Source organism: Periophthalmus magnuspinnatus, chromosome 1 (assembly GCF_009829125.3).
Source record: "Periophthalmus magnuspinnatus isolate fPerMag1 chromosome 1, fPerMag1.2.pri, whole genome shotgun sequence".
Taxonomy (NCBI): domain Eukaryota; kingdom Metazoa; phylum Chordata; class Actinopteri; order Gobiiformes; family Gobiidae; genus Periophthalmus; species Periophthalmus magnuspinnatus.
Window position 1 is genome coordinate 290615 of NC_047126.1, and position 10551 is coordinate 301165.

The 10551-nt window shown below is 49.4% G+C and overlaps 3 protein-coding genes across 3 annotated transcripts; 2 read left to right on the top strand and 1 right to left on the bottom strand.

The window, feature by feature from the left end:
* Positions 1 to 96: 96 nt before the first annotated feature.
* LOC117378325 (zinc finger protein 235-like) lies at positions 97 to 3264 on the bottom strand. The gene is made up of 3 exons (XM_055222548.1): positions 2887 to 3264; positions 2482 to 2555; positions 97 to 1720 (listed from the first exon to the last, which is right to left on the bottom strand). The coding sequence occupies exons 1-3, from the start codon at positions 2952 to 2954 to the stop codon at positions 1005 to 1007; spliced, it is 858 nt and encodes a 285-aa protein (XP_055078523.1). The 5' UTR covers positions 2955 to 3264; the 3' UTR covers positions 97 to 1004.
* Positions 3265 to 3346: 82 nt separating this feature from the next.
* Positions 3347 to 6229, top strand: LOC117378347 (gastrula zinc finger protein XlCGF57.1-like). Its single transcript, XM_055222444.1, has 2 exons — positions 3347 to 3575; positions 4345 to 6229. The coding sequence occupies exons 1-2, from the start codon at positions 3439 to 3441 to the stop codon at positions 5870 to 5872; spliced, it is 1665 nt and encodes a 554-aa protein (XP_055078419.1). The 5' UTR covers positions 3347 to 3438; the 3' UTR covers positions 5873 to 6229.
* A 683-nt stretch (positions 6230 to 6912) lies between these two features.
* On the top strand, positions 6913 to 10417 carry LOC117378369 (gastrula zinc finger protein XlCGF57.1-like). Its single transcript, XM_033974960.2, has 2 exons — positions 6913 to 7115; positions 8021 to 10417. Exons 1-2 carry the CDS (start codon positions 7033 to 7035, stop codon positions 9735 to 9737), a joined length of 1800 nt encoding a protein of 599 aa, XP_033830851.2. The 5' UTR covers positions 6913 to 7032; the 3' UTR covers positions 9738 to 10417.
* The last annotated feature ends 134 nt before the right edge of the window (positions 10418 to 10551 follow it).

Sequence of the window (10551 nt, forward strand, 5' to 3'; positions counted from 1 at the left end):
TTGTTTACATTTCATACAGAAAATATATAAAGTAGAAATAAAGGATTATGTTGCAAAAAAAAAAAAAAAAAAACACAAGTTAAATAAAAAGTGCAGTTTATTTTTATTCTTTTATTAAAATGTCAAAGTTACTGAGATTCTGTGACATTCAAACCAAAACCACGTCACACGTTTGGTCCAGTCCACATTTTCTGATCTAATGTTTCCTCATCAAAAACACACCTGGAGTTTAACACAAACCTGCAGATTTAGACTGAGTTCTTCTCTCAAACTGAAAACACTCTGTTCCACCTTGTGATGTCATCATGTGGTGATACAGGAAGTGCTCCACTGTGTTTTTAAACTCCACCTTCACTAGAATCATTTGGATCATTTCAGTCCTGGAACTGTCATCTCCACTGAACCAAAGGTAAAAGGAGCTGTTACTCTGAAAAATACCACTTCATGACATCACAAGGTGGAACAGGTGGAGTATTTTGAGACAGATTTATAATAAAGTGTGACTCAAACACGTGTGAATGAAACAAAACACAACTCCAGGTCTGTTTTTGAAGAGCATTAGAACAGGACTTAAAGCTCAGAGTTTGTGTGATACAGAACCTTTAAAGCTCTAATCAGAACAAAAGAAAAAAACAAAAATGTCCAAAATGGCCCATGTGACCTGTGTCAGGGGTCATTCAGGGGTCACACTGGGGTCACACACAGGTGTAGCTTCAAGTCTGGGCCCTGGGCATAAATCATTTCTGGGCCTCATTACAAAACTTTATAAATCATTTCCCAATTTCCCAGAAGCATCACTTTCTACGGCAACACCACAGGGACAAACTCCATGTGTCTGATTCTCTAAATGTGTTTATTTGAAGATAAACGTGAGAACAGAAGAGAGACGACAAACATGGAGGCTCTGATCTCATCTAACCTCACAGTACAACATTCCTGCACACTCAGGTCACTCAGGTCACACAGAGGTCACACAGAGGTCACACAGAGGTCACAGGTCACACTCAGGCCTCCATCGGTGCTGCTGCTTTCCCCTCGGCTCCCGTCTTGTGAATTCTCACGTGTCTTTTATACGAGGCCAGAAATGAAAACTGTTTTTCGCAGACTGGACACCTGAAAGGCTTCTCCCCCGTGTGGACTCTCATGTGCTTCTTCACGTTGCCTTTGTCTGTGAACTCTTTGTCACAGAATGGACAGCTGAAAGGTTTCTCTCCCGTGTGAATCCTCTCGTGTCTCCTGAAGTTACTCACATCCACAAAACCTTTATCACAAACTGTGCACCTGTAAGGTCTCTGTCCCGAGTGGATCAGGATGTGCTTCCTTAAATCGGAGATGAACTGGAAAGCTTTCCCGCACTCGGAGCATTTGTGCGGTTTCTCTCCGGTGTGCACCAGAACGTGCTTCTTTAAAGCCGAGTTAAAGCGAAATCTTTTCCCACACTCTGAGCACCTGAACGTTTTTTCTTTGCCTCCCGCCTCAGAGGAGCCCGGACCCGGGCGGACTCTGGGGGACGTGCGGTGGTCCCAGTGCAAAGGCCAGTCCCCCCTCTGCTCCTCTGGCTGCTCCTCGAGCTGCTCCTCATTGTCTGAGTGGAAGTGTGTGAGTGGACCTGAGCTGCAGCCCGCTTCTCCATTAGGTCCGTTGGGCTCCTCTGTGTTCTTCTCTTCAGACACAGTTCGGGGCCTTGGTTCCTTTTGAGGTTTGTGTGGAAGTTGGGCACCTGTTGGAGGAGCAGAGAATTACACAAGGATGGGACTCGAACCACAACAGCACAATCACTCAACAACCAAACAGAGGTTTCATGTTTAAGAGGCGGACGTTTGGACACTGTCGGCAAAACAATGAAATGGAATCCTGTGTTTTCTAAAACTTGAGTAGAGATGTCCTGATCCGATACTGGTATCGGTATCAGCCGCTGATCTAGGCATTTTCAGAGTATCAGCTTGGATTGAATTTGGTGAATAGATGAGATTAGATTATTTGACTTTCCTGTGTGTTGTTGTGTTTTTGTGTGTTGTTGTGTGTTGTTTTTGTGTGTTGTTGTGTTTTTGTGTGTTTGGTTGATCCCCGGGTCGCCCAGGCCTTTCTGTGTGGAGTTTTTCATGTTTCTCCCCGTGTCTGGATGGGTTTCCTCCGGGTACTCCGGTTTCCCCCATCAACCAAAACATGAAGCCCTTCGAGAGACTGTTGTTGTGATTTTGGGCGTTAGTGTCTCACAGATGTTTCTGCTGCAGCTCATGTGGCTTAAACACTGAGGAGGCGACTCTGTGTCTGAAGCTGCTGCGTGTGGAACATTATTTGACATTTTTACACATTATAAGGCTTTTTAAATACGCCTTTTATATCTGGAAATACTTTTATTAAACTGGAGTAAAATTCACTATTGTGAAACAGTAGAACGTGGATTAAACCTCAGAAGAACAGGACAGTTTAATATTGGACTTTAAATGTCTGTAGAATGTGTCTCCTCCTGAGCTGTACCTCTGTGCTCCTGGTCCATCATGTGCTCCTCCTCCCGAGCTCCTGCTCCTCCTCCTCCCGAGCTCCTGCTCCTCCTCCTCCCCGAGCTCCTCCTTCACCTGTGTACAGGACACACGTGTATGACACATGTACAGGACACATGTGTGTTACATAAACAATAAATCTGAGTTTCAGTTTTGAAGATGAAACGTCACTTTACATAAACTGACCCTGAGTCACGTGACTCCACTGATAAAATAAAAGAACGAATATAAACAGAACCAAAGACCCGCCCACGGCCCAGAGTGTGGGCCCTCAGTGTGGGCCCTCAGTGTGGGCCCTCGGTCTGGGCCGCACAGGGGCCCCGGACCCTCCCGGCGCTTTGACACAGGGGCCCGTGTTTAGAGCGCCCTCCTGCGGCCTTACTCCGAGCTGAAGCTGCGCTCCTTTGTCCTCCACAGCTCCGTGTCCTCCTCCCGCGTCCTCTGGGCCATGTCTCAGTGTCTCTGTCCGGGCTGGGACAGTTGTCCCGGGCGCAGAGATGTGTCTGTGGCGCAGGCCGAGGACCGGATGTTGTGGTTTTGGAGAGAGCACGTGACTTCCGGGTTGTGGGCGTGTATCGTTAGCATTAGCATCATAAAGCTAAAGCTCTACAATGAGCCGCACGAAGCAGCAGCAGAACACAGGCTTTATACAGCGTACTGTTAAATAAAGACCTGTCTCCTCCTGTCTCCTCCTGTCTCCTCCTGTCTCCTCCTGTCTCCTCCTGTCTCCTCCTGTCTCCTCCTGTCTCCTCCTGTCTCCTGCCTCTTGTCCAGTTGATGTTGGACAAACCGGACTGACTGACAGACTGTAGTTTTGAACAGGCAGCTCTGGGGACACCTGTGACCCCGGGATGAGGACCCCTATGTGATTAGCTTTAGCCTCTAAGCTAACGGGACAAACCTCCGTCGCGGACTCACGGTTTAAGAATGAGACATGTCCAGAACGCCGCGCCCCCAGGAGCCACAGGAGGACCAGGAGCCACAGGAGGACCAGGAGCCCCCACAGGAGGACCAGGAGCCCCCACAGGAGGACCAGGAGCCCCCACAGGACCCCCCGGAGCCCGCCGCAGCGTAAGCGCCTCTCGGTTTGTCCGGTCTGTCCCTGCGCCTCATCCACAGACACAGAGTCATGAGCTCGAGGCGCAACAACGGCACCGGAGACAGGGGCCCCGTGACACAGGGGCCCCGTGACACAGGGGCCCCGTGGCACAGGGGCCCCGTGGCACAGGGGCCCCGTGACACAGGGGCCCCGTGGCACAGGGGCCCCGTGGCACAGGGGCCCCGTGGCACAGGGGCCCTGAGCCCCTCCCGTACTGCAAGGTTTAAGTACCTGCTCAGGAACTAAACGTGCTGGTCAGTGCGGTCAGTGTGGTCAGTGTGGTCAGTGCGGTCAGTGGAGCTGTGCTGTTCATGGTAAAAGCCAAAGTTAAATCTGTCACGTGAACAGTCTCCATGGTTATCACAGAAATTCCATTAGATAAAGCTTTATTTTTTAATGGGGAAATTGATGATGTAACAGCGAGGCCCCGGTGTAACAGCGAGGCCCCGGTGTAACAGCGAGGCCCCGGTGTAACAGCGAGGCCCCGGTGTAACAGCGAGGCCTCATCAAAAACATGTTTGAAAAGGTCCATCTCTCCCGGGCCCTGTTCAAACCCTCCTTACACTTAGCTGTACAAGCCTGTACGAGGCTCCGCCCACAAGCCTACATCATCCATCCTCCACACGACAATAATAAACCATATCTCCTTAAATAAACAAAAACATGATACAAAACTGTAAACTGCAGTTTGTTATTATGGGATGGAAACTAAAACATTAAAATGTTTTTGTGTTTTTTCAGTTTGGAGCCAGTCTGTGTAAAACAAGAGCCAGACGAACAGCTGCAGGAGCTCCCCCTCGCTCCTGTCACCGTGAAACCGGAAGATGAAGAAAATTCCTCTGTGCTTCACCAAAAAACAACTGAGGAGAACAGAGAGGAAACCAACGGAGAGGAATGTGGAGCAGACCAGAGACCATACAGCTGTTTAGCTAGTGAGGAGCAGAGGGAGGAGCAGAGGGAGGAGCAGACTGACAGCTCTGACGACTATAGTCCAGAAAAGCCTGCAGGATGTGTGAGAGAGAGCACCAAACCCTGCAGATGTTCAGACTGTGGCAGAGTATTCCAGCGACTTTCAGAGTTACGGCGACATGAATTGATTCACACGGGACAGAAACCTTTCATGTGTCCTTTTTGTCAGAAATGTTTCAGACGACAGAGTCATGTGGACGGACATATTAGAATTCACACGGGCGAGAAACCTTACAGCTGTTCAGTTTGTCAAAAGGGTTTTGCAAAAAAGACAAGTTTTATTAAACACGTCCAAACCCACCCAGAGGCTCCGCCTTTACCAAAGACTCTGGTCACAGGGACTCGCTCTGAGCCCGGGGCCGCGGTAAAACGAGAGGTCAGATCATACAGCTGTTCAGAATGTGGCAAGAGCTTCAAGAATAGTGCAGCTCTAGAAAAGCATCGTGCAGCTCATCAGGGAGAGCGCCCCCACCAGTGTGCATCATGTCACAAATGTTTTAAGAATAAAAGTCACTTAAACCAGCATCAAATAATCCACCTGAGTGAGAAACCTTACAGCTGTTCTGTCTGTAAAAAATCCTTTTCTCGGAGCAGAACTCTGAGGGACCATTTAAAGACACACTGTGGAGATGAACGGTCTCAAGAGCGCCCCCTCTCTGTGAGCAAAGGCGAGCACAAGCCACACCTCTGCTGCGAATGTGGCAAAAGGTTCCAGCGCAGGGCTGAACTGCAGAGCCACACGCTCACTCACAGTGGAGAGAAACCTTTCAGGTGTCCAGTCTGTCACCAGGCATTCCGGGGACACTTTAAACGTCACCTGAGGACGCACACGGGCGAGAAACCGTTCACTTGTCCCATCTGTCACAAGGGCTTCGTGCAGAGCTCTAACCTGAAGGCTCATATTCGCGTACACACAGGAGAGAGACCTTTCAGCTGTTCAGTTTGTCAGAGCCACTTCATCTCCAAAGGCAGTCTGCAGAAGCACATGAGGAGCCACACGGGAGAGAAGCCTCACCGCTGCCCCCTGTGTGACAAAGGCTTTGTGGAGAAAACGCTGCTACGCGCACACATCGTCCTCCACACGGGACAGAAACCATTCGGCTGTTCAGTGTGCCCCAAGTCCTACACCGACCGCGGCTCTCTGCGCAAACACATGAAGAAGCACTGCCCCGAGTCTGTCCAAGAGACCGAGGAAGAGGAGAGGGAAGAGGAGAGGGTAGAGGAGGAGGGAGCAGAGGAGGAGGGAGCAGAGGAGGAGGGAGCAGAGGAGGAGGGAGCAGAGGAGGCAGATTCTATATGAGAGACTTTGTAAAAGTCCCATATCACACTACTCTCTACTGTCTGTTCTAATGTTTCCTCATCACAAACAGACCTGGAGTTGTGTTTTGTTTCACGTTTAACACACGTGTGTGTTAAAATGTGTGTCCTTCTTATGGAAATCCAGTTTGAAATGTTTGTATCGTGACAACACTCATTTACTGTTTGATGTTTTCCACTGGTTTAAAATCTTATGCTGCTTTTCGATCACAAATTGTTGATTTCTGAGGAGAAAGTGAAGCCTCCAGACTCGTGTGTCCTGTGTCTTTAAACGTGTTTAAACTCGTGTCACAGACTGTGTTTCATCAAACCCTGTTGTATTTAAATGTCTGATTTTGTCTGTCGTGTTTTATTCTTTGTCCTGGGGTCAGTTCACACATGTGTGAAACAGATTTATCGAGTTTAAAGGTCATTTGAAAAATCACATTCAGATGTGATGAAATTAGACACAAAAACTAAAAGTTGTCATTGAGTTTGTCCAGACGACTCTGACAGTTTAAATGATACAGACACTGGACTTAAAATCACATGTCAAACAGTGTCTCAGTCATTCACATTTGGGTCCTCTGGCCCTCAGGGGTCCTCTGGCCCTCGTGGGTCCTCTGGCCCTCGGGGGTCCTCTGGCCCTCGTGGGTCCTCTGGCCCTCGGGGGTCCTCTGGCCCTCGGGGGTCCTCAGGGGATTCTTAGAAAAGAGATCCAAACCAGACTGAGTGAAATCTCATCAAGTTATGATTAATTGCCTCTTTATAGTATTTAATATTTAGAAGTGTCTTCACACATGAGAGACAGAGACACATCAGAGACAGAGACACATCAGAGACACATGAGAGACAGAGACACATCAGAGACAGAGACACATCAGAGACACATGAGAGACAGAGACACATCAGAGACACATCAGAGACAGAGACACAGGAGGATGTGGCTCAGCGGCGCCTCCAGGGGCAGAACAGGGCAGTAACAGCCTCCTTGAGTCACGTGTTCATACGGGTTCTTTGGCGCCCCCTGTGGGTCTGAACAGCAGCTGGAGCCTCACGTGACTAGCTCCGAAGCTAAAGCTAACCCAGGCTAACCCAGGCTAACCCAGGCTAACTGCGCCAAAACGAACTGCACACAGCCCCGCAGTGTGCGCCACAGTGACCATGGAACAAGTGAAACTGGAGGAGGAGACGGAGGAGCGCGGGGGAGCGGAGGAGCGCGGAGGAGCGGAGGAGCACGGCCCGGGGTGAGTGCGCACGAAGCCGGGCTGGTGTCTGTCACAAAGACCAGAGGGACAGGACCAGAGGGACAGGGCCAGAGGGACAGGACCAGAGGGACAGGGCCAGAGGGACAGGGCCAGAGGGACAAGGCCAGAGGGACAGGGCCAGAGGGACAGTAAAAGTGTTGTAGAGCTGCATGTCCCAGAGTTTGTCCTTGGTCTGTGTCATAATGTCTCAAACACCTCAAAGCTCAGGTCGGAGCTCAGGTCAGGGCTCAGGTCAGGGCTCAGGTCGGAGCTCAGGTCAGAGCTCAGGTGGGAGCTCAGGTCAGAGGTCAGGTGGGAGCTCAGGTCGGAGCTCAGGTCGGAGCTCAGGTCGTAGCTCAGGTCAGAGCTCAGGTCAGACGTGTGTTTGTGTCTCTGAGTTTATCACATGAAACAAAAACGTTTCAGTTTAAACAAAAGTCAAATGTTTTTTCAGTTTTTTTTCAGTGGAGTCAAAGTTAAAACAGAAGATGAACATGTCCTCGATGTTCAAAGGGTTTGAGTGATTCACGATCCACCTTTTTCAGCTCCGATACGATTCTATAGTTTTAAGTATCTACCAATACTCGATATCGAACAACGTCAAGGCAGAGACTGAAAAGAGCATTTCATTAAAACTAGAATAAAATAAGACCAAACTGATCCTGATGTGTTGTTGTCTAAAGACACAAGAACTTTGCGTGAATGAAAATTCATCATACATCATTTTATATGTCCAACCAGGATATCGACAGAACCGATATTTGGAAACCGATCCAGCAAATGTTTCAGTTTCAGCTCCAGGGATCAGTTTGAAACTTCTCTGTCATAAATAAATACATTAGATCTAAGAATTTGTTTTGCTGTTTGTTTTCTCACCAAACTGAAACTGTGTTTTTTGCGTCCAGTGTTAAAGAGGAGCCAGAGGAGCCAGAGCCGTGCATCAAACAAGAGCCGCAAGACTTCCCTCTTCACACAGTCACTGCCAAAACTGAAGATGATGAGGATGATGAAGACACCGACCACTCAGAAGACTATAGTCCAGAACAGGCTCCGACCAAAAGAACCTACGCACTAATACCTCCTGATATAAACAGACCACACAGCTGTTCAGACCAGAGACCACACAGCTGTTCAGACCAGAGACCACACAGCTGTTCAGACCAGAGACCACACAGCTGTTCAGACCAGAGACCTCACAGCTGTTCAGACCAGAGACCACACAGCTGTTCAGACCAGAGACCACACAGCTGTTCAGACCAGAGACCACACAGCTGTTCAGACCAGAGACCACACAGCTGTTCAGACCAGAGACCTCACAGCTGTTCAGAGTGTGGGAAGACGTTCAGGTGGAAAGCTGAGCTGAAGCGTCACATGTTGGTTCACTCAGAGGAGAGACCTTACAGGTGTTCATTCTGTGAGACGTGCTTCAAACATAAACCTGCTTTTGTTCGACACCAGCGATTTCAACATCACGTGTGCCCCGTCTGTGAGGAGCGTTTCCCCAACAACATGACGCTAAACGGACACATGAAAGCTCACGTGGAGGACGGGACTGTGGACGGCACGCTTCTCAAGTCTCACCAATGCTCAGAGTGCAGCAAAGGCTTCACAAACGTCTCCGATTTAAAAAGACACATGTTGGTTCACACAGGAGAGAGACCTTACAGGTGTACAGTTTGTGAGAAAGGTTTTAAACAGAATTCTCAACTGGATCGACATCTGTGGCTGCAGCATCACATCTGCCTCGTTTGTGAGCAAAGTTTCACAGACAAAAGTCTCCTAAACCAACATCTCAAGACTCATGTGGAGGAAGGGACTCTGGATCCGGACTCGTATCTGATCGACGACACGCCGTTCAGCTGCTCAGACTGCGGGAAGAGGTTTCCCCGGAACACAGACTTAAAGACGCACATGTTGGTTCACTCGGGAGAGAGGCCGCACAAATGCTCCTTTTGTGAGAAAAACTTTAAACATAAACCCGGTTTGTCTCAGCACCTGCGGCACCGGCACCACCTCTGCCCCCTGTGCCGCCAACAGTCGCCAAACAAGTCCCACCTGAACGCTCATCTGAAGGTTCACGTGGAGGAGGGAGCCCTGGGTCCTGCTGCGCTCAGGTCCTACAGCTGTTCAGAGTGTGGCAAAGAGTTTGGAGAGAGGTCACATTTACGTGTGCACATGATGAGCCACAGCGGCGAGAGGCCGCACTCGTGTCCTGAGTGTGGGCGGGGCTTTCAGAACAAACAGGGTCTAAAAACTCACCTCATGATTCACAATGACGAGCGGCCGCACAAATGCCCGTTCTGCGCCAAAGGATACCGCGATAAAAGCGGCCTCCAAAAACACACAAGGCTTCACTCAGGAGAGAAACCGTACATCTGCTCCGTTTGCACCAAAGCTTTTCGATTAAAGGCCAGTCTGAAATCGCACCTGCGCATTCACACGGGAGAGAGACCTTTCAGCTGTTTGGTCTGTGACAAACGTTTCAAACACAGCTCCAGTCTGATCCAGCACCTGAGGGCGGTCCATCACACCTGCGCAGTGTGTAAGGCGCGATTCACCGACAAAGAGAGTCTGAAAGATCATCTGAGGAGTCACGCAGAGGACGGGGGACGCCACGAGTGATGTGACGGATCATCTGAGGAGTCACGCAGAGGACGGGGGACGCCACGAGTGATGTGACGGATCATCTGAGGAGTCACGCAGAGGACGGGGGACGCCACGAGTGATGTGACGGATCATCTGAGGAGTCACGCAGAGGACGGGGGACGCCACGAGTGATGTGACGGATCATCTGAGGAGTCACGCAGAGGACGGGGGACGCCACGAGTGATGTGACGGATCATCTGAGGAGTCATGCAGATGGTCAGCAGTATGAGTCTGTACGAGGCCCAAACCTGTTGTTTGATTAATGGGCTGCAGCTGATTGTGTTGTGATGTTGCTGTCGGGGGAGTGGCCTGTGTCGGGGGAGTGGCCTGTGTCGGGGGAGTGGCCTGTGTCGGGGGAGTGGCCTGTGTCGGGGGAGTGGCCTGTGTCGGGGGAGTGGCCTGTGCCTCTTTTTTCTTTTTCAAACCTTAAATATTGTGGTGTAATGTTTAAATGTTTGGACATTTGTTTCATTTGTGATTCAGATCAAACTGTTCTGTTTACTCACCTGAATGCAGTATTCAGTGTTCTGTCACTTTAAGCAGTACTTCAACACTACTTCAACACTACTTCAACACTACTTCAACACTACTTCAACAGTACTTTTGCATTGTTGCTCTGTCCTGTGTATTTTATAAATATTCAGTTTATTTGTACCAAACTCCTTGTTTGTTTTTATTTAATTTGATCATAATATCTGTGTAATCCCTCAGTCGTCTGATTTTATATCTGAGACGGATATAATCAGTAAACTGACCTGAAGTGTCTTGGACGAGGAGACAAACGTCTTCA

Coding starts and splice junctions, on each gene's coding strand:
- LOC117378325 (XM_055222548.1), bottom strand. CDS start 2,954: ATGGCCCAGAGGACGCGGGAGGAGGACACGGAGCTGTGGAGGACAAAG. Junction 2,556..2,886: donor GAGCGCAGCTTCAGCTCGGA/GTAAGGCCGCAG, acceptor CTCGGGGAGGAG/GAGGAGCAGGAGCTCGGGAG. Junction 1,721..2,481: donor GATGGACCAGGAGCACAGAG/GTACAGCTCAGG, acceptor CTCCTCCAACAG/GTGCCCAACTTCCACACAAA.
- LOC117378347 (XM_055222444.1), top strand. CDS start 3,439: ATGTCCAGAACGCCGCGCCCCCAGGAGCCACAGGAGGACCAGGAGCCA. Junction 3,576..4,344: donor CCCCCGGAGCCCGCCGCAGC/GTAAGCGCCTCT, acceptor GTGTTTTTTCAG/TTTGGAGCCAGTCTGTGTAA.
- LOC117378369 (XM_033974960.2), top strand. CDS start 7,033: ATGGAACAAGTGAAACTGGAGGAGGAGACGGAGGAGCGCGGGGGAGCG. Junction 7,116..8,020: donor GCGGAGGAGCACGGCCCGGG/GTGAGTGCGCAC, acceptor TTTTGCGTCCAG/TGTTAAAGAGGAGCCAGAGG.